General features: G+C 41.4%; 1 protein-coding gene and 1 long non-coding RNA gene across 10 annotated transcripts in view; one reads left to right on the top strand and one right to left on the bottom strand.

Moving 5' to 3' along the window:
- Positions 1 to 23,351, top strand: part of ME3 (malic enzyme 3) — a 188,374-nt gene that overhangs the window by 34,115 nt on the left and 130,908 nt on the right. The window contains exon 2 of one of the 6 annotated variants that reach the window (XM_081798984.1): positions 19,944 to 20,091. The exons of the other annotated variants lie outside the window; for them this stretch is intronic. Coding sequence (XP_081655110.1) covers positions 20,014 to 20,091 — 78 coding nt within the window. The 5' untranslated portion in view covers positions 19,944 to 20,013. The remainder of the gene's footprint in view (positions 1 to 19,943; positions 20,092 to 23,351) is intronic. 6 annotated transcript variants of the gene reach the window in all.
- The window catches only part of LOC145716243 (uncharacterized), a 35,099-nt gene that overhangs the window by 1,782 nt on the left and 9,966 nt on the right, over positions 1 to 23,351 (bottom strand). Inside the window, exons 4-6 of one of the 4 annotated variants that reach the window (XR_014138794.1) lie at positions 19,377 to 19,661; positions 6,346 to 6,477; positions 5,581 to 5,682 (exon numbers count right to left, since the gene is read on the bottom strand). This is a non-coding gene — a long non-coding RNA (uncharacterized LOC145716243). Of the gene's footprint in view, positions 1 to 3,449; positions 5,683 to 6,345; positions 6,478 to 17,104; positions 17,189 to 18,806; positions 19,662 to 23,351 lie in introns of those variants that run through there. The other 3 variants (XR_014138793.1, XR_014138792.1, XR_014138795.1) reach the window with 3 other exon arrangements.

Raw genomic sequence — 23,351 nt, 5'->3', positions numbered from 1 at the left:
CTTGGTTATTTGGCTCTTGACTGTCTGGTAGCTTCAAACAGTATGAAAGAAAATAATAATAGTAGTAGTAGTAATAGTAATAATAATAATAGCAAAGACTTACATTGTACCTTAATAAACCAGACTGTTCTAAGCGCTTTGCTCTTTGTTAGTTCATCTAAATTAATCCTCACAACAATGGCATCAGGTAGATATGATTATGATTTCTATTTTAAAGATGTGGTAACTGAGGCACAGAGAGGTGAAGTCATTTGCTCAAGGTCACACTGTTAGTAAGAGGTGGAGCCAGGATTTGAATCCAACAGCCTAGCTCCAGAGCCTATACTCCCAAGGGGAGCAGTTGGGAATGGCTGGAAGGCTCCAAAGACAAAGCTGGAAAGACATTCCATGTTGGATCAGTTCACCAAATAACCAAGAGGGACTCTCTCACTGGCCGACGATGGTAGCTAGAGCCGGGAACAAGAGAAGCTGCACCAAAAAGTGAAGAGGCAAGAAACCATCACAAAAATATGGATGGAAGGAGAAAGAGACTAGGCAAAAGAGGTGCTCTGAGGTACTGTGAAGTCGGAAAACCATAGAACAGAACTGGCAGAAAGCAGAGAAACACCATCCCAGTGTTGTTCAAATTTTGGTCCATAGACCTAAAAGCTCTTGAAAAGAACGCAGTTGCCTAGCCCCCGCTCTGGACGGCAACAGAAGCCTATCGGATCCACCAGAAGGCCACATGGTTTAGCAGACACTGTTAGGCACTCTCATTTCATGATTGCACTGAGTGAGCAGTGTGCAGCCTTGTGCGCCCCCAGGACCCTGTAGGCATCACTGCCTATGCCAGTGTCTTCCTTAAACCAGCTCCTGGGGCAGGGAAGTGTGTAGTACATTTTTAATGACTTCTGTGGATAGGAGGATCTCAGAGGAGAACCGAGACTGCTTAAGCTTTCATTCTAGCTCTGTCACAAACTAGCCACGTGACCATTGGCAGACACTTAATTTCTCTGCAGTTTAAGGTTTCTTTTGTCAAGGTTATATATAGGTTAGACTGGATCAACGAACAGTATCTGGAATATGTTCTTCCACACATGTCTTTCCGTCTGTCCTGCAGCCTTTCACATCCTCCTCTGGCCATGGCAGACATTAATCAGTCAGACACTCCTCACTGAGCTTACCTCCCAGGATTAATCACAATGCCCCAGGCACCCACTAACAATTGCTTAAAGTTGGCCTCCAGTTGAAACTAATTTATCTCTAGAATAGATGATCCACAAAGTTCCTGTAAACTCTGAAAATTCATAGCTCTCTTCAAGGAAAAAAAAAGTAATTTCATTTTTTTTGCCTTAAAGGATTCATTTGCATTTATATAAAAATTCATCCAACAAATATTTTCATATTTTGATTTTAAGTCTCCAGCAGATCTTCTCACTCCCAATTATTCCAATTTAGACTGTAATTATGATTTGAATGTTGTTCGTACTAAAAACCCTGTAAATCTTCATTATTCAGTTATGCTAAGAGGTTGGACTAACTTGACCTTTAACTTATGTTTTAGGCCAGCTTGAATTTGGATACAGCTTTATTTATAAAGACAAGTTTAAAGTTTGAGGATTTACTATTTAAAAAAAAAAAAAGGAGGGGTGCCTGGGTGGCTCAGTTGGTTAAGCATCTGCCTTCGGCTCAGGTCATGATCATCAGGCTTCCCTGCTTCTCCCTCTCCCTCTGCCCCTCCGCCTGCTCGTGCGCACTCTCTCTCTCTCAAATAAATAAATAAAAATCTTTAAGTAAATATTTTTTTGAAAAAGGAAAACCCTGAATTTTAAAGTATTTTAGGGAAGAAATATAAATAAAAACTTTCTTAAGTGTTGAAACCAGGCCTCGCCTGTTGATTACTTAAGAGAAATTCTTAGACCAGTTGTAAATAATTCAAAGTTTTACGTTTTTGTTTAAGAATTCTAAGGCCGATGCTTACAAATTAGCAAGTCTAAGGAGAAAAAAAGTTTTAAAAATATGGTACAGTTGACCTTTATTGTTTTAAGTTCCATGAATTCTGTGCCAATAAAAACATTGGTTTTTTTCCCCCCATTGGCACTGGGTTGAAATTGTTGAAAATAGTGATTTTGCTCCTTTTATTAACCTCAAGGAACATTGTGTCGGGATGGGAAATGAATATTTTAAGCAGGCAAACAATCTTCCCAAAGCAATTTTGGAGAAATTTGGAATTGGCATGAGTAGGTAGGTTTTGATATTCTGATCTGGACTCAAAACAGAAACATTTCGGTTCTGGACACTTCTTTGTGAGGTCTGGAAGGGTTCCCTTGACATCAACTATGTCCTGGATCCCAACCCAGACCTTATTTCTGAGGAGGCCTAGTCCGGAGCTTGGGCTGTGTTCCATTATTTAACCAATTGCAAGGCCTGAGAAACCTCACACTCTGATGGGAAAATGTACTAAGACAAGTGGCCCTGGGTCAGATGGAACCCATTATGTAAAGCCTCAGGAAATTGGACTAAGGCCCTGGAGGGCAGAGAGATTGGCTGAATTAGTCAAATGTCTGAATTATAAAATATTTGACCAGAAAAAAAATGTATTATGTGAAGACACAGAAGTAGCTGAAACTAACTCCTCAATGTGAATTACCTGGTAGAGATGCCTAGAAGGTGACCTCTTCCTTTGTAATCAGGAGAGTAAATACGCAAATGAAGCGTGTGATCAACCTCCTTAAATGATTGTTCACTTACACCTGATTGAAGTTCCCCCTGCAACTGTATGGCATGATGGAAAGAGGAGTGCCTCTGTAATCCAGCGGTCAGAGTTCATACACTAGCTCTGAATTCTCTTGCATAAAGCCTGACGTATTAGAAAGGAGAAGATATATTCTAATACACTAGAAAGGAGAAGACCCTATAAGGAGACAATATGATGACAGCTAACGGTGGTCACTGATGCCATAAACTGATGCTTCAACTCTCTGATCTTGAGTTGGCTCATCTGTAAAATGGAGCTGTGGCCTCTGCCTCACAAGGAAAATCCAATGGCTCATGAGGGCCTACCTGGTTGTCCTCTCAGCAGGGCAGTCTCATCTCCTCCTGGCCTTTCTCTTGCTCATGCCACCTGGTCACCCGGCCTCCTGGCTCTTCTCTATTCTGGCTTTATGGGCTTTGCTGGGCTTTGTCCTCAGCGTGGAACCTGGTTCCTTCAGCTTGCTTGGCAAACCCCCTCCCCCCACTTCAAGTCCTCCTCACAGGCCAACCTTGACAAACCTTTTTAAGACAGTGACCTGCTCTACCTGTCATGTCTCACTCTAGATCTTCCATATCACATGTGACTTTTTTTCTTAGCACTCATTGCTAAGAAATACCTCTTTGTTAACTTATTATGTTTATTGTTTATTATATGTCTCCCAACTGAAATATCCTTTAAAAGGGGTAGAGACTTTTGTATCAATTTTTTTCATTGATGTTGCACCTAAAAGAGTGACTGGCACAGAAAAAGACACTAAATACATTTTTTTTAATGAATAAATGCAAGCTAAGTCTCCAAGCAACCAAAGAGTCCATACAACACAACACATGATTTATTCTGAGGGCGGCCCTAGAGTCCCTTGCATAGAGCCCTGTTGGCCCTTAGTTTTGATAGCATCTCGACAAACAAGCTCTCTGGTTTCCCAGTTTACAACATTTTAGAAAAGGGAAGATCCTAAAAGGTGGCAATGTGAGACCAGCTAGCAGTGATCACTGACCCCTTGATACCAAGAGAGGAGATGGAAAACTTAAAAATAAGCTGGAAAAATTAGATCACATGTCTGAGACCATTTTATGAAGGCAAATAGCCCCAGAGGACTTCACTCACATGAAATGTTATGCATTTATTGCATTGAGAATAATGATTGGAGTTGTAAAGATAAGGTTGACTCATATTCATCAAACACTACTTAAGAAGATAAGAATATGTATCATATACTGCAGTTCAGTAGGACGTTTAGTGAACGCCTAGTAGGTGCTGGGCACTGTGCTTAGTGCTAGAGATTTAAAGGAAGATATGTGCTTGTAGTCTGGAGTGTGAAACGGATAATGTAAACAATTTTAATTTTGTTCAGAGATATTGAAGTTTTAGCATTTAAGAAGGCATAATTAATTATACTGGAAAATTTACTTAAATGAAAGAGCTCATTCCCTGGATATGCTGCTATGAATTATTGTGAATCCCAAAGTTGGTAGAGTATTAGTCAGCCAATCAGGCTTACACCAAAGGGATACATTTGCTGCCCTAATTAATGTACAGTATTTGATCCAAGCTCTTAACTTCTCTCCACTTCCCAAAGATACCATGTTGAAAAGTAAGGTCAAATTTGGCAACTAAAAGAAAGCTGACATTAGTTGGTACCATATTTTTAACACTCAATTTAACACTCTATTATGCAGTTTCAGTGTTCTATAATTTTTCATATAAATAGTTTTTTCACCAACAAGGTTGCAGATTCCTTCACATTAGAAACAAGGTCAAAAATGTGATCAGGTCAGTGTTGTGTATGTTCAAATTTAGATCTAGCTAATATTTATTCTTTGTCTCTTATATGTAAGCTCTGTGCAAAGCATTTTTCACGCTATCTCACCCCTTATATTGTTTCATAAAGAATCTTGTGATGTAGATATTCTTATCACAATTTCTAGAGTGAGGAACCTGAAGCTAGTTAGGTTATTTATGACCCTACCTCTTGTAAGTGGATTTGAATTCAGGTCCTAGCCTGAAGTCTAGGACCAGTGGTGTTGAATAACGAGCTTTGGTTATGCCCATACTTAGTCTTTCACTGAAGTTTAATGTCATCTCAGAATATTTTTTAGGTCTTGGATTATTTATTTTCTTTCTGTTGTTTGGACCCTACTTGTAGATCAAGTTTCACATCTGTGCTGCAGTTTAGCACCCAAAAAAGAAATTTTATATATGATAGAGCCAGAGTGTATTTTTCTTTATCCTTTGGTTATTTTTCCTTTCCTACTCACATAGCTTGTGGTTAAATTATTTTCTTAGACTTTCATACTAAAATAATTTGCCTTTGGGTAGAGGCCAAGCACAGACCATTTTCAGTTCTCTACAAGATTGTTTTTCTAAGCAATTCAAATGAAAGAATTCCCATGTCTTACAATGGGCATTTGTAAGTTGGTTATTTTGGGCAATCAGTGCTAGAATGTAGTCTCATTTCAAAACCTTGCATCTTCTCACTACACCTATCCTTAGGAAACGACCCAATAGGTACATAGAAAACAAGAGCAATGATCCAAAAGCCCACACCAGTTACTGTTTCCAGATTCACATAACAGTTTGTCTCCTTCGTGTTGAGTTTGAAATTTTAATGAGGCTATTTAATTTCCCACTTTTTACATAGCTATGCATAAAAATTCCTTCTTACCTTAAAGGGAACTAAGAATTGGAATGAAGAACCCTTGAACTAATCAAAATAATCCTATGGCTTACATTTATCAAGCACTTACCTCGTACCTGGAATAATGCTAAATGCTTTATCTACTGTAGCTAAGACCTACAACCCCCTGTGGTAGATTATTTTCTTCATATAAAGTAGATATACTAACACTCAAAGAAATAATTTTTCAAGGTCACTCAGCTGGCACAAATGCCAGATCCAGGACTCAAAACCAAATCAGGCTGGCTCCAAAACCCTTGTCTTCATCTCTCTAAAAAACAAAACAAAACGAAACAAAAACCCAGACTGTTATTTTGAAATATTTTAGATATACAAAAACGTTACAAAGAAAATACAGAGAGTTCATGTATACCCCTCACCCAGTTTTCCCCAGGCTGGCATGTACATTTCCAAGATCATTTGTTAAAAATAAGAAACGGATGTTGGTACATCGCTATTAACTAAACTCCAGATTGTATTCGGATTTCATCAGTTTTTCCACTAAGGCCCTTTTTTTATTCCAGGATCCAATCCCAGGGAACCACGTTGCATTGGGTTGCCATGTCCCCCTAATCTGCCTGGTCTGGATAGTTTCTCAGTCTTTGTTTTTACGACCTTGGCAGTCCTGAGAAATACTAGCCAGGTATCCTGTAGAATACCCACCCCCCCAAACTGGGTTTGTTTAATGTTTTCTCATGATTAGACTGGGGTTATCAGTTTTTTGAAAGAATATCGCAGAGGTAGAATCCTTGTTTTTAAGCATTTCCTGATCCTGTATCACTTTCAGTCATGCCTATGTTATAGATGAGCAGAATATTTCTGTTTGCCATTCTACCTGAGAATCAACTACAACCATAGCGTGGTTTGGAAAAACACAAAAAGGCAGAGGTTCATTTAAGTTTGTAACATAATGAGAAATCACATGATGACTTACTTATTTCCATATTGACAGTTGACAGCTTGATAATTAATGTCAGTGTGGAGAAATTCCTAATGAACTCCTAATGTTCAGGTGAAGGGAAGTTCCAATATTTTCATGTTGGAAATCCTTCCAAGAGAAGTATGCCTAAATATGGCAAACATTTTATTTAAAAAAAAAGAAGTTTCTTTAGTGCTGCTTACGATAATAAAATGTTTAAAAAATAACATAAATGAGGGCGCCTGGGTAGCTTAGTCGTTAAGTGTCTGCCTTCAGCTCAGGTCATGATCCCAAGGTCCTGGGATCGAGCCCCACATCAGGCTCCCTGCTCAGCAGGAAGCCTGGTTCTCTCTCTCCCACTCCCTCTGCTTGTGTCCCTCTCTTGCTGTGTTTCTTTCTCTGTCCAGTAAATAAATAAAATCTTAAAAAAAAATAACATAAATTCCTGACAACAGGAATATTTATGTAAATTGTAGCATATCCCCACAATGGTATAACATACATTTTATACATATATATATTTTAAAATGATGTTTCTAAAAGGTAAATATTACTATAGACAGAATATAGTGGAAAAAGCTAGACACAATATTGTATATTTATCACTGTCACAGCTAATGATGTACGCATTGTCCAAAAATGACTGCAGGAAAATAGACCAAAATGTCAACAGTGGTTGTTGGGTGGTAGGATTATGAGTAAGTTTTACTTCCTTCTACTTTTCCATACATTCCATGCAATTAGGATGTTTACATTTTCCTTTGTTAAAATATTTATTTATTTATTTATTTATTTATTCAAAGGAAGAATCCTTGAGAACCAGATGCATGAGTTAGGCCTCGTTCTGTCTCTAACCCCCGAGCCACCGAACGCCCAAGGTTGGAATGCTAACATTCTCTGAGGGTGGGGAGTTGGGAAGAAGCAGGAGGTGCTCTGCCCCCACCCACCTCACACCACTGTCAGCACCCTATACACACACTCCTATATCTTGACAGCCCTCCAGAGGCAAAGTGCATCCCTGTAGTCACCTGAAATTAGACTGAGACAGAGGTGAACACTTACAAGCTCTGTGATCTTGAGTCAAGAGATAAAGGAGTGGTCAAGGGGAGTCCCACAGCTTAGATTTGAACCTTGGCAGATGATTTTAATCTCTGTGCCTCTGTTTCATCATCTATAAAATGGGAATAATAACAGTATCTATCTACCTTATGAGATTTGGGAGAGGACAAAATAAGTTATACCTATAAAGTGCTTAGAATAGTGCGGAGCATGGGGCGTCTGGCTGGCTCAGGGCGAAGAACGTGCGACTCTTGATCTTGGGGTCATGAGTTAAGCCCCACATTGGGTGTAGAGATTACTTTAAAATTTTTTATTAAATTAAAAAAAGGGACACCTGGGTGGCTCAGTCGGTTGAGCATCTGCCTTCGGCTCAGGTCATGATCCCAGGGTCCTGTGATCGAGTCCCACATCGGGCTCCCTGCTCAGTGGGGAGCCTGCTTCTCCCTCTGCCTGCCGCTCCCCCTGCTTGTGCTCGCTCGCTCTCTGACAAATAAATAAATAAAATCTTTCTTAAAAAATTAAAAAGAAAATGAAGAACAGTGCATGGCACATAGTAGGTACCCAACGAATGGTCTTTAATATAATGGCTTGTGATTGAACTGTTAATTTTTATTCACCAGGAATCTGAGAATGCTCTACTAAATGATTTCTTGGGCAACCTCCAACTCTAAAACGTGGTGATTCCGATTATCCAGAGGCTATAGCTTCTGAAACTGTGACTCTGAAAATTATGTGTGGGGTCTAAAGGTGGCCAGAAGCTCACTAATGTCTATTCGTGTGGGAGAAGAGTATATAAATTCCAGCTTAGATTTATGAAGGTCAGAAAAACATGTCCCAAAAGGACCTCCAGCTGAAGGCTATAGCTCTTGGTTTTTCAAGCTGGATCACATAAAAAAAAAGAATGTGCTTCTGCCAGAGTGGATGTATTCTTACAGCCAAAAATCCTAAAAGTTCTCTTGTGGCCACATGTGACATGATTTAAGATTTTGGACATTATATGAAGAAGTAGCTCATTAATTTATTTGAAGTGGTGAATGCTACAGAATTGGGAACACCAAACACTTAGTATTTAATACAATATTAAGGATAATGCCAGTATAAAAGAAGCAGCTTGAACTGTTCCTAGGTTAGGGAATACAGAGAAGATATTGAAAAGCTTAATTTCCAGAGCACTTAATTCAGGGTTGGCAAGTGAAGTGAATGTTTGGGTTTGAGGACCTAGCTTTTAGAGACTACAAAATAAATCCTTAGGCACCTCATTGGTGACCATTGCCAAGAAGCTGTGAAGACAAAGAATTGAGGTCCAGTGTAAGAGCACCACCTTGGGGATTGGGAGACCTGGGTTCCCCAGGGAAGGTTGTTCTCACTTTGGGGACCCCTTCATGTCCAGCCTGGCTCACTGAGTGTCCAGACAGAAAGGAACACAGGTCTCTAGTCTGCTCGTGTGGAGCAAAAGGGGTCTTAGACTCACGGCAAGGATGTAATCCAGCCTGTGTGTTTTGGATCTAAATTAATCCCCAATCAGGCCAGTTTAAGAGAGGATGTTTTAACTTGATTGAAATGAGTTTGCAACTTCTACACGGGTAGTAGAAATAACATTTTCAAAGCACTTTGCAGCCTCTAGTGCTCTAAGTCTTCAGAGCCAGGCAGATCTGAGTTTGAATCCCAGATCCACAATTTATGAGCTATAAGACTGGGGCAAATTACTTAATCTCTCTGTTCCCCAGTTCCTTCTCAGAGGTGCTGAGAAGTTTAGATAAGATTCTGTATCAAAGTCCCAAGCACAGAGCTAGGTACATAGTGAACACCCAGCGGCCACCACAACCATCACCTAAAGGGTCATCTTTGCTCCTCACAATGACCCTTTAGGTGATGGTTGTGTGGCCCCTGTTTTGCAGAGGAGAAAACTGAGGTTAGGAGAAGCTGAGTACTTGTCTGAGATCAGACACGTAGAAGCAGAGGAAGAGCCAACATTCACGGCTCCATCTTCAGACTTAACTTCTAGCTTCCCATTGCATGACAAGGCAATGCCTTCCTTTTAATGCAGCACCAACCAGATACTCATTTCTGTCAGTCAAACAAGTGTTTTTGGAGCAGCTACTTCTCTTTGTGCACTTGGGAAACCAGCTTTTGTCCCCAGAGACTCTGGCAAAGTGGCCTAAGGCTGTAAGTTATGCTGTCCCAGATTTTCTGATCCAGAACCCAAGCAGTTGAACAGCCAGTGAGAATAGGTGAGCAAGGGGGAGTCCCCATAGGTACAGGAGGTAGAGGGATGGGTGGAGGCAGGGGTAGGGGTGGGGGTGGGGAGTGAAGAGTCTGCGGCCCAAGTTCAGGACAGTGTCATCTGGCCTGGGGCAATACTGGACTTGGGGGCTGTCTGGACCCAGAGCCACAGCTGCCTTAAAACTGGACTGCCTGAAGTCTTCCATTGTGCCCTGGCCTTTCTGCCCAACGGTAGGTTCAGTTATGGTCAGCGAAGCACTTAGGCCCTGTTGTCACTGTCTGGGTTTTGAGTTGCAGTTGAGTCCCCATCACCTCTTCCCAAAGTCAAAAGCAGACACTCGGTCAGTAGTTATTCATGCCCGTCAACACAGACTTCCGCATCCCAGCCCCCACGTCAGGCTCCATGCTCAGTGTGGAGTCTGCTTAAGACTCTCTCTCCGTCTCCCTCTGCCCCTCCCCCCTTCTCTCTCTCTCAAATAAATAAATCTTAAAATATATATGAATAAATAAATGCTTATTTCTCTGTGCAAAATCAGGAACAATGTTTCTTTACCTTGAGCCTATTTAATATTTAGGTATTTCGTTTCTGCTTATTGGTCATTTTTTTATTATGAAATATTTTAGACATAGTAAAAGTATAAATATAAAGAATATGTGGCAGTCATTACATGAAACATTATAAATACATTTGATATCCTCTCTAATTCCCTCCTGGATCATGGCCCTCTCCCTGTCGCCACCCCTAAGGTAATCACCATCATAATTTTGGTATTTAATGATTCCCATGCATGTTTTAATACTTTTAATACATATGGATGTATTCCTTTTTTTTTTTAAAGATTTTATTTATTTATTTGATAGAGATAGAGAGAGGGAGAGCACAAGCAGGTGGAGTGCCAAGCAGAGGGAGAGGGAGAAGCAGGCTCCCCGCTGAGGAAGGAGCCCGAGTGGGGCTCGATCCCAGGACCCTGGGATCATGACCTGAGCTGAAGGCAGCCCCTTAACCGACTGAGCCACCCAGGAGCCCCTGGATGTATTCTTAAATTATAGTCTTTTGCATATCTTTAAACATCTTCGCAATTATGTCGAAGTAGGTATCTTTCAACTTCCTCATTTCTAAGATGGGTTTGGTGATAATATCTACCTTTCAAAAGTTTGTTGTGAGGATGAAATGAGTTAATACATGCAAAGCCCATAAAGTTCTACCTGGCACTTAAGTGTTAAATAAATGTTAGCTATTATTATCATTATATTTTCTACTTATTGTGCTTCAAGAGTTATCCATGTAATACAGTTTCAGACCATTTATTTTAATCACTAAGTATAACATTCCATTATATCAGTAAACTGAAATGTACTTCTCCAGGCCTCTGTTGAGAACTATTTAGTTGTTCCCAATTTTTTCTATTAGAAACAATTTTGCAGTCAACATTCTGGTACATGTCTCCTTGTACGTGGGCAAGTTTTTCTGGCTACGTGTAAAACAAAGAATGTGAAATTGCTGGTATATAACTTTAACATATTTTAACTTCTACTAATAATTATACTGGGCTGTGTGTGTGTGTGTGTGTGTGTGCAGATCTTGAACATTGCTAGCAGATTGTAAGCTCTTAGAAGACAGCCAGTGTCATTCAATCATTCTTCGATTCATGCACCCAGTATAAGGAGCATACCGGTCTAGGTGACAGGATATAAAAATCAAATTGCATGGACTGCCTCCCAGGGGTCTCTGTGTTCTGGAAGGACACACTCAGGACACAGGTAGTCAGATTGGCGGTCATTTTAAAGGCGAAGGTTTTCACTGAAAATCCAGGATGGACCAGGCATCATATGTACACTCTCAAACATACCTCTCGGGCGCCTGGGTGGCTCAGTTGGTTAAGCGACTGCCTTCGGCTCCCACATCGGGCTCCCTGCTCAGCAGGGGGTCTGCTTCTCCCTCTGCCCTCTTCCCTCTCGTGCTCTCTGTCTCTCATTCTCTCTCTCTCAAATAAATAAATAAAAAATCTTAAAAAAAAAAAAACATACCTCTCATTAATGGCACCACTTGCTTGTTGGGTGTTCAGAACTAGTCATTCATCTTGCAGAGTCCAGTTTCCTCTGATGAGAAAACACTGTTTTATTGTGTTTAAAAGCACAGATCAGAGTTTGAGTCCTAACATCACATATGAACTGCATGCACTTGTAGAAAAGATTGAACTCCTGTAAGTCCCTGCTTACTGATCTGTAAATGGTGCTCATATAGTATGTATCTAAAAGGGGGCTTGCGAAGATTACATGAGAAAATGTGAGTAAAGTTTTTAGCATGGTGCCTAGCACATAAAAAGTGCTCAACAACTGGTAGCTATAATGATGATCATGTTGATTATGGCATCCATTCCCCAGAAGATGCATGCCTTTTTAGAAGTTAGCACAGCTAGGAGGCATCAAGAACTTTTACTTTCTTCATTGCACCGTCAATCATCAGCCTATTACCTGATTTGAAATTTTAGGATATTACCAGTTACTACCTCTTCTATGTGAATGTATATTCACGACATATTTGATCCCAGCCTTGCTTTATTTGGAGAATGGTGATGTTTTGTTTTGTTCTCTAATTTATTTTTTTCAGCCAACAGATTTGGCTCTAATTAACAGAAAAAAATGGTAACTTCTTGTAAGTCTCTTGATTCCTCTCTGCACACTGGGGCAGGCTTCCAGGCCCAGGAGCTCTGCTGGAGGCTGCACGCTTGAACCTCTAGAGGGAGCTTGCAGGGTGTTTGAATCCATTGCTTTGCCTCTGGGCAAAACTGCATTTCAACTATACTTGAAAACATCGTTATCGTGAGTAGATTCTTAGAGAAAAATTCCAGGATCATTTTCCAAAACAGATTCAGAGAGTCCCCAGCCTGCTTCCATCACATGCATACTTAATTTTACTGGAATTAGGTTTCCTTTCAGAGTGGTCTCCAGCTCCCCACAGTGGCCCCTCCTAGGAATTTTCCTAAATTAAGCAAGTGTGCATGCGTGAACTCCGAGAGATGTGCGGGCCTTATCTTTTGGCTGCCTCTTTGTCTCTTTTCTAGAAGCAGGCATAGAATTTTACAAATAAGGAGCTGCCGCTAAACTTAATCTGCTAGATTTATCACAGAATGTATGGAGCTTTTCCTGTCTCTAAGAAATACCTCCTGTTATTTTTGTTTTTTATTTTCTTCATTTGTAACCTTATATTTAAGGGAGTGTACCGCTATGCTTAAATTAATCAACTCTGGGATAAAATGTATTTCTGTTCCCCCAAACAACAGCCTGGTGACAAGCACTTGGAAAATAACATAATGGGTACATTTGGCTTATGGGGCGGTCAAGGCATGATTTTCTTGCAAGCATGCCTGAAAGAATGATTCCGGAACCCCAGTCTTTTTCTGAAGGAGAGAGAGCAGAGGAGTGCCCTCCTCAAGTATCCGAAGGGCCATCAAGCAGACTGGGGAGTACACTTATTCTGCATCTCCAGAAGGCAGACCAAGGGCATACAAGTAGTGTTGAGTATGAGGTCAACTTTCGCTCAATGTAAAGAAAAACTTTCTAAAAACCACTGACTGCTCCATCTCTGGAAGTACTTGATTGGAAGCTGAAAAAACATCTATCAAGGATACTGCCCAAGGGGGTGGGGAGGGCCCTTAGATCCCTTCCAACTCTGAGATTCTGTGACTCTCTTATGGGAAGGACCTACTTTCCTATTTGCCTCTTGATGGTGGTATTAACTTGACTCTTGGCATATTTTTCCCCTGTAGTGGAGAAACTGTGTCTCTTAAGTCATTGGTGTTATACAGTCACTGGCATTATATATATTAGTGGCATTGGTGTTATGGAATTGGAGAGGACAGAATGGCAGTGTGTGTGGTGGGAAAGGGAGAGAGGACAGGTGAGGGAAGGGCTCACAGACCTGAGGTCACTGAAGGATGAGAGGAATTAGGGAAGGCTAGGGGTCTCCAAGGCAAAATTATGAGAAGATGAGAGATCTTGGTTTATTCAAGGCATGAGGTATTTTCTGGAATGGCTTGACTTAATGCCATCAGGGTAAGGGGAGAAGTAAAGGTTAATAAGGAGGTATGATACTCAAAATATTTAATGACCTGTATGGTTTGGATCTAAACCAGTCAAAACAGGGCCAGCTATGTCTTAGTGCTGTAGGAATACCAGATAAATATCAGCCCAATCAATAAGTCTGCAAAGTAATTTTTGACCAGAATATCCCAAACAAGGAGTAGCATAATCACATTTGCAATTTAGAAAGATCACTCTGAGAGGAGAATGGATTGCTCAAATTCTTAATGGCTGTGAGTGTAAATTGAATAGAGTTTATTCAGCAAGCTTCAAGAAGCTACATTAAGCCATAAATCCAGCTATGGAAAATAAGCCTATTCCTCAGCCCACAACAACAACGATAACGATAACAACAAAACCCGCAATGTGCCAAAATGAAAATCAAGCTGTTGGTCTACAAGAAATGTAACCCTGTCTCCTTCAGTTGTTCTCCGTGCCAGACTGGTTTTCAGGCGAAGCCTGGTTGGGCATGGATTCCTGACAAATTTGCTGAAAACCACAACCTCACATGTTTACACTTCTTTCTCTGGGGGATACATGGATTAGAAAAAGAAATAGGGGTGATTAAGACAGGAAGGGTAAGCATCAGATAATCCAAAGCCAGACAAGTGACCAACAAATCAAAACCAGTCAACCAACCAAAGTCTCCACACCGCTCCACTGAAATTCCTCCTCTCCCCCGTATGGGGAAGAGTAATCAGCACTGTGAACTATCAGTCAGTTCCCAGTGGGTAATGGTGTATTTTTTTCCGTCATCCCCATGTAAGAACACGAGGCCCGAGCAGCATCTGGTGAACATCGGTCACTGAGGGTGTCAGGGGTATTCTAAGGTACTGTCAAGCTCAGGGGGCACAGGAGGAAGCCTGTGTAACAGAATCTGAGAACCCTGATGGGGACCCGAAAATAGCTTCACCAAAGGTGGACCACCGATTGATTCTTTAGGGTCAAGGCCAGGTTTCCATTTGAGTGGCACTTGTGTGTGTAGCTCAAAGTGGCCTGAGATACCCCTTTCTCTTCGCTGACCACAAGGAGAAACTTAGGAAGGTGTGTCCCTGAGAGATTTCCCCAAACTCTAGTTCAACATGGTGTGTCAAAGGCTCAGGGGGAAAGCAATGTACTTGGAGCCAAGTATGTGGTCATGGGCAGGGGAACTCCTGAGCCTCAGTCTCCTCATCCATAAAATCAATCCTCACTTGACTTATGGGATTGCTGGGATCAATTGCTCATTGTTATGTAAGTGTCATATGATATTGTTGCTATTGCTCTTCTCAGATGAGCTCAGACAGCTGTGGGAGTGGGGGGATGGGGAGGTGGAGTCTTTTCTCAGTGGCAACGTGCAGCGGACTCCCAGATCCTTCTCTGGGAGGGACACACAATAGGCTCTGGAAGCTCTTAGAAAGCTGGAGTGGAGAAATAGTCCATTGTTTCTGGGCCAATAAGTTGGGGCGTGGAGACAGACTCAGGGAGGAGAAAATCATTGAAATTGTCCTGGAGGAAGATACTTGAAGGGAAAAACTTTGAGCTTTGGAGTCGGACTGTCTGGGTTTGAAGCCTAGCCACCTCCCCCATCTCTGTCTGTATGACCCAGGGAGGCTGCTTGTTACAAAGATTCCAAATAACATAGCTGAGGGGCATCTGTTGGCACAGGTGGCTGAGTGTCCAACTCTTGATTTTGGCTCAGGTCATGATCTCAGGGTCATGAGATCAAGCCCTATGTCAGGCTCCGTGCTCAGGGGAGATTCTCTCCCTCTCCTTCTGTCCCTCCCCCCCCCCCCGCACTCTCTCTCTCTAAAATAAATAAATAAATCTTTTTAAAAAATGATGTAGTTGAATAGAGCCTGAAATAGTAAGTATCAATGAATAATGACTATTGTTAAGTACCACTGATTTCAATGTACAGCTAGCCCTTGAAGGAACAAGGTGGTGGTTAGGGGCACCGACCCCCAAGCAGTTAAAAATCCTTGTATACTTTTCACTTCCCAGAAACTTGACTACCAAAATAGCCTACTGTTGACTGGAAGCCTTACCGATAATAGGAACAGTTGATTAACACATATTTTGTATGCTATATATATTTACTGTGTTATTACAATAAACTAGAGAAAAAAAGGTTATTAAGAAAATCATAAGGGGGGGGCACCTGGGTGGCTCAGTCGTTAAGCGTCTGCCTTCGGCGCAGGTCATGATCCCAGGGTTCTGGGATCGAGCCCCGCATTGGGCTCCCTGCTCCGCGGGAAGCCTGCTTCTCCCTCTCCCACTCCCCCTGCTTGTGTTCTCTCTCTCGCTGTGTCTCTCTCTGTCGAATAAATAAAATCTTTAAAAAAAAAAAAGAAAAGAAAATCATAAGGAAGAGAAAACACATTTACAGTATTGTATTTTTTTTTTTAATTCACATAGAAGTGGACTTGCGCAGTTCAAACCTGTGCTGTTCAAGAAGGGTCAGCTGTAATTCAACAAAAAATACTTATTCATACAAATGCTACATGTGGCAAACTTACATGTGGAATCTTAAAATAAAAAGAAGGTGAACACACAGAAACAAAGTAGAATGGTGGTTGCCTAGGAGTGGGGGAAATAGGGAAAAGTCAGTAAAAGGGTACGAACTTTCAGTTATAAGGATCTGATCTAATGCATAACATGGTGACTGTACTGTGTAACTGAAATTGCTAAGAGAGTAGAACTGAAGTATTCTCACACACACAAAAAGGATAAATATGTGAGATGGTTACATTAATTACCTCGACACAGGGTGTACATGTGTGGAATCATCATGCTGTATACTTTAAATATATTACCATTTTGTCAATTATACCTCAGTAAAGCTAAAAATAAGTACTTGTTCATAGAGGAAATGCCAAGTCCTAGACTGAAAGGGACTCTGAGCTCCCCTGAATCACAGATGAGAAAGCTGAGGCCCAGGGAGGCTGGCCCAAGGTCACACGGCTACTGGGGGCAGAGTTGCGCCGTCCACACTAGTCTTCAGAAGCAGAGTGATCTCCTCTCCATCACGCCTCTGAGATGGAGGCCTTCGCAGGACCCACGCCTGCTTATGGTTGTCAGATCCCATGACTCAGAAGCACATCCAGCCTTCTGAGTGCTGGTGGAACAGCATGTACAGGTGTTCTGAGGAGTCACGGAGGGTGGTGCAGACCGGAAACCCAGGTTGGCACAGCCCGGCCTGGGGCCCTGGGCGTCAGAGTCAGAGGAGAGGTTGAAGGGTCACATCACCAAGTCTCTCTCTGAAGAGAGGGAGCCACTGTAGGGCTTTAGAGGACAGAGTAACACAGTCAGACTTGTGTTTTAGAAAACACTCCAGGAATGCTGTGAGGAGGACGCCATCCGACCTGGTTTGCCCAGGACGACATCAGTACAGTGGATGAAGTTTACGAAGCGCTTTTGTGTGTGTGCATGTGTGTGTTGGGGTGAACAGGGGGATCCCAAAGAGCTCTCGAATTCCTTGGTGCAGATTCTCACTTATCTGATCCTCACAGCCCTAGGAGGGAGTCAAAGCAGTTACTACCAGCCCTGTGCTACAGATGGGGAAAACCAAGACGCAGAAGTAAAGCACCTTGTCTGGGCTCGACAGGCCATGAAGCTGACTCTCATTCCAGCACTTTACACCACACTGGATTGTGTATGCTGTAGCCATGTCCATAGCAAAAGTCTTTTGCTCCAAAGTAAATTAAAATACATTGAGGACAAGAGACATAGACATAGCAGATGCTTAGTAAATACTTGTTAATTTTTTCTACTACAAACTACAAAGTTTAATAACAAATTTCAATAACAAATATTTTCATAGCAAACATCTATAGTGTCAAGGGTATAACAGTATTTATAAATATTAAAGCAAACTTTTTAATATCCTAGGAAGTCTCTTTGAGTAAGAGACTTAGAAACTCAGCTTTAATATAACAAAATAACCTACAGAATGGGAGAAAATGTTTGCAAGTATATAAAGAACTCTTATAACAACAACAACAACAACAAAAGACAAAGAAACTTTAAAATGAGTAAAGTTACTTGAATAGACATTTCTTCAAAGAAGATATACAAATAGCCAGTGGCCTAGGAAAAGATACTCCACATCATTTATCATTAAAGAAACGCATATTAAAATCACATTGAGATGCCACTTCACATCCACCAAGATGGCAGTACTAAAAACCAAAAAACCAAAAAACCACACCGGGAATAACAAGAGTTGGTTAAGGTATGGAGAAATTGGAACCTTTGTACATTGCTAGTGAGAATGTAAAATGATTCAACCACTGTGGAATTTGCTGTGATTCAGCCACTGTGGAATTCATTGTGGGGGTTCCTGTAAAAGTTAAACATAGAATCACTGTATGACCCAGTAAGTCCTCTCCTAGGTAGATACCCGAAAGAGTGGAAAAGAGACACTCCAACAAATGCATGTGTAAGAGTATCCCTAGCAGCACTCTTCACAGCAGCGAAAAGGTGAAGGAGCACAGATGTCCACCAATAGATGAAAGGATGAACAGATAGTAGTGTATATTTACAATGGAGATGAGTCAGCCATTCCAGGGAATGAAGCATTGATACATGCTACAAGATGAACCTCAGAAACACGCTAATGTGAAAGAAGGCAGACCCAAAAGGTCACCGATTATACGATTCCATTTAGATGAAGTATCTAGAATAAATATATCAAAATAGTGAGATCTATAGAGACAGAAAGTAGCTGAGTGGTTGCTTAGGTCTGGGGGATGGAGGACTGGGAATATGGAGAGCAGCTGCTTAATGGCAAGAATGTTTCTTTTTGGGGTGATAAAAATATTTTAAAACTACATACATAAAAGTGTTGGTTGCACAACTTGTGAATGTACTAAATGCATTTTTAAAAATTAATTTATTTTTAAAGATTTTATTTATTTATTTGAGAGAGAGAGCATGAGCAGGGGAGGGGCAGAGGGAGAAGCAGACTCCCCGCTGAGCAGGAAACCTGTTGTGGGACTTGATCCCAGGACCCTGAGATCATCACTTGAGCCAAAAGCAGACGCTTAACAGACTGAACCACCCAGGTGCCCCCTAAATGCATTTTTAAATGGTTAATTTTAATTTTAAAAATATATAAAATACAGGGTCACCTGGGTGGCTTAGTCAGGTAAGTGTCCAACTCTTGATTTCAGCTCAGGTCTTGATCTTAGGGTCATGGGTTCAAGCCCCACACTGGGCTCTGTGCTGAGCGTGAACCTACATTAAAAAAAAAATGTGACCTGACCTTGTAAACATGTTCCTTGAGACTGTATTTAAACATTTAATATGTTTAAATTATGGTAATAGGTATATTAATATTCAATAGTAATTTTTCTTAAATTACTAAATTAAATAGTTTCTTAACTATCAAAATGTCATTTCTAATGTAGTGGTTTTTCTTTATCTTTTTTTTTTAAGAGTTCAGCTTTTTATTGAACAGGTTACAGAAGAGGTTTAGTTGGAAAGACCAAAGCCCATGTCATCATCAGACTCCTCTGACTCTTCTTTGCTTCCACCTCCTTCTCCTCGCCTGGGGCAGCTGTGCTGTGGGGGAAGGGGAGGGGACCAGGTCCAGCTGCTGGGGCAGGTCCACCAGCCCCTACATTGCAGATGGGGCTCCTGATGTTGACATTGGCCGGGGCCTTTGCAAACAAGCCCGGCCCGAAAGGTTCAATGCTTACCCCGGCTCCAAAGTAAATTAAAGTAAAGTAATGAGGGCGTTGCTCTTATCCTCCGTGTGACCGTCACCTCATCCTGGAGCAGGATGAGGGCCGAGTAGATGCAGGCGAGCTCCGAGAAGGGCGTGCGAGTGTTGGGCTGGCGCTGCTGGGCACAGTGTAGTTGCTAGATGAAGTGAGGGCCTCACTCCAGCCTGGCCTTAGCTTCCTCTTAACATATTGGATTTTCTACTCCAGGGTTAACTGTCTCCCAGGTTACTTACAGAAACTGTGCCACAGTTTCCTCATCTGTAAAATGAGCATCATAATTGCACCTGCCTCAGTTAGTTGTTGAGAGGACGAAATGAGTTAGGCAATGTAAATCTATACCTATGTAAATCTGCTTACATCCACATTAATCTATTTACATTATGTAATTTTGATATATTTATATATGTTTACATTTATATCCTATAGAAATTCCCTACTTTTATCCAGTTCTCAGGTGTTTCTCAACAAAACAAGAAGTTATAATGTGCAGAGAGCGTTGGTTTTATGAGGGGACAATTCTTTGCTCTTTTTTTCTTCTAGGAGACAGCCCCTTTGCAGCAAGGTATACCCTTGTGCTCCAAGGCATTTCCCAGGTAGACATTAAGTCCTCATGTCAGAAGGTCATGCTGTGTCCAGTACTTCACAGAATTGGATGAGGGGACAAGGAGCCACAACAAGCCTGTTCTCAGTAGGTGTCTAGTGGGCCTCCCCCAGCAGCAACAAGATGTGTGGCTTCCATGATCTCCACTTGCCCTCACAGGCTAAAAACAGTCCATGGTCCCCGTCCAGCTGCAAGGGAGGCTAGATTTGTGGAGGTACATGGCCTCTTTGTTCAACTACTAACTGTCTCTGCCACACTGGTTTGGAAGAATTTAAGGAACTCTGGGCAGCAGTTCACTGCTGGTTCTGACCTGACCTTGTAAACATGTTCCTTGAGACTGTATTCCAGTTTCTGGTTCCAGGTCCCAGTACCAGGACCCCTGTGGTCACATCCCTTGGTACCGCACCTCAGGTCTTATGAATGCAAATCCTTATCACTGAAAGGCCATTCCTGAGTCTGGGTCCCTGCTCCCTGCTGCTCATCTAATCTGCTTATACATTTCTGTGTGTTATCTGATGTCGAATTCCCAGCTCTCCACACACCACCTATCTACCTGAGCCTCTACCTTATGCTGAACCTGTCAGCCAAAGTTTTTCTGGCTGCCTCTGCCAGAACCTTTCCTCGGTTTCCTGTTGCACCTCGTTGTGGCTTTCTTCACAACCCGACCCACTGTAGTTTGACTCACCTCCTCATCATCCTAGACCTGGTTCTCACAGGGGAAATGGAAAGCAGTAACAAAAAAAGGAGAGAAAGTACAGGAAAGGAAAGCAGAAGAGAGAGGCAAGGTGACAGAATGAATGAACATTAAATGTAGAACGTGGTTCAAGTCTACACTCTGCCACTTACCATGCACATGACCTTAGCCACGTCCAGAACCTTTCTAAAACTGGTTTCCTCTGTTACAGCTTGAGAGAGGTAGACCAGATGATTGTTAGGGTCCCTTCTGGCCAGTATTTTCTGATTCTACATGTAGGTAAGAAGCCTTGTGAGAGTCTCTTGGACTCTTCTGAGAACAAGGAAGGAGGCCAGAGCATACGCACTGACTGGGGGTGTTACGGGCTGAATTCTGAGTGGGAACTACTTAGGAGTATCCAGTCCTTCTGGTTAAACATTTTCCTGGATTTGACTGAGGAAAACCCGAAACCTGTGCCTTCAAAAATGGAGGAGGGGGAGAGTTGGCTTTAAATATATTTCATCTGACTATGATGAAAGTATTAAAATTGCACAAGTAGGAAATTTACAGGGCACTTTACATTCTGCTCATTTTTGCACTAGTCACAAAAGCTGAAATTCAGTATGTTCTCAAATTAGCTGAAGAAACCCCTTGTCAAAGACCCCTCCATCCATCTGGTTATCATTATTAAAGCATTATGGGGTCTGTGTGTTTCCATAGGAAAAAATTGAATAATCCCTTCAAATATGTAATTTTATAGGTTTTGAAATATGAAGGCAACCATGAAGGGAGCTATCAAAGCAGTCTGAGGTACAGGGAGAGTTGTCAGGGGAAAAATATAAGAGAATTTTCAATAACTGAAGGTTCAACTGATTTTAATGCCAAGGCCAAGGATTGTTACAGCACTTCTTGGAATTCCTAGAGACTATTGTTCATTGCATGGAGGAATCTGAACCAAAAAGATATATTCTGAATCACCTGGACCGTATTAACGTGACAAGGGCTTGAAGGGGTAGAGAGGGGCCCCCCAGGTGCGCCTGGGAGCACAACTGCACCCCCCCCGCACCCCCCCCCGCCCCCACAAAGCACAGCACAGCTGCGAGCCTCTGTTCTTCTAATTCTGGCATTTTGTTCCAAGAGCACTGAGCACTGTGCCCTGGTCCAGCGTTGCCTCTTAGACATCAACCCAAACAAGACAACATTTTCCTTTAAGCAAGACATAGTAGAAAGAATGAGAGCCTGGATTCAGACAGATCTTGAGCCAGATCCAGACTCCCAGCCCTCCCACCCATGAGCTTTGTGATCCTGGGCCAACACAATGCCTCGTTCATAGAGGATACTCAGTAAATCCCTCCTGACCTAAACTGTGTTTCTTCATCTATCAAATGAAGATGGTAGGATCTATATCATAAGCAGGTTATAATGATTATATGGGTCAACAGTGCTCAAAGCAGCGCCTGATACATTATAACCACTATTATGTATGTATTGTAAAAAGAGTATTCTGAAAGTTTCTAACACATGATAAAACACTCCCCAAGTATTACATATATTATATATAATATTGTCATTTTCCTTATTTTTTATTTTGTTTTATTCACTTTTTAAAATATATTTCCATACATATAAGACCCTCTCAAAGTCTTCAACATCCTCCAAAGGTCTCCCTTCTAATATTCAGTGCTTTATAGCCTACCAAGTGCTTTAGTGAAAGAACTGATTTGACTCTGACCTCAGTCTTGCGCTGCAGAGATCCCACCTGGCTCGTCCTGCCTGGTCCCCCAAGGAGACCGGGCATTTGGCTGGAGAAACTTGCTGTTAACTCAGCTCCCAGACACGTCAAACCCTAACAAGACACCGATTTGTCATCATCATTCCCTACTACCATCAAGGGCTCCCTTGCAAAATATAGGGGGTGATTTCACTGTTGTCATCCCTGATTTGGGGCTAGGATTGTTTTCTCACTAGATGAAAAAAAAATAACACTGAAACTTGCCATTTGGTTGGGAATCTAAATGTCTCTTTATCTACTTGTATTTTATGAGTTGGTAAATGCACGGAGGCAGAGAGGAAAGGGGGAAAGTCCTTAAAGAATGCAACAATGCCATTAACTGTAATGAAATTGTCAAAAAAAATTTAAACCATAATCCTCAGTGCTAGTGAAAATGCAGTGGGACGGCTACTTATGTACTGATTTGGCAATATACCTAAAGAGACTTAAAATTTAGAATGTAAGTTTCAAGAAGGCAGGGATATTTTGTCTGTTTTGAAAATTTTTTTAGAATGTTGTCCAGCACCTAGCAGGTATTCATTAAATATTTGTTGAATGCATGAATGAGAGTTATCAGTCTCTAAAGGCCCATAGTAGTTTAATCTAAAAAACAGAAAAAAAATAAAATAAATAAGAAGAAAAAAACAGAAATGCAAACCAAGTGTGTGCTCATCAAAGCATAATTTATAATAGGGAAAGTTGGGAAACAATTCGACAAAATAGGAATTATTAGATAATCAGTTGGAGCTCTTTTTCAGTTGTATAGTAATGTTTTAAGTTGAAGTTTTAGTATATGGGAAAATGCTTATATAATTTTAAGTGAAAAAAGAATTGGAAATTTTATGTATAGTACGATCTCAACTTTGTTTAAACAAGTTTTTTTCTTAAGCACAGAAAAGATAT

This window comes from Leptonychotes weddellii, chromosome 11, assembly GCF_054177405.1.
Source record: "Leptonychotes weddellii isolate Sample4059 chromosome 11, ASM5417740v2, whole genome shotgun sequence".
NCBI classification, from domain to species: Eukaryota; Metazoa; Chordata; class Mammalia; order Carnivora; family Phocidae; genus Leptonychotes; species Leptonychotes weddellii.
The sequence above is the reverse complement of the archived record's forward strand: the minus strand, read 5'-3'. Positions and strand labels throughout refer to the sequence as shown.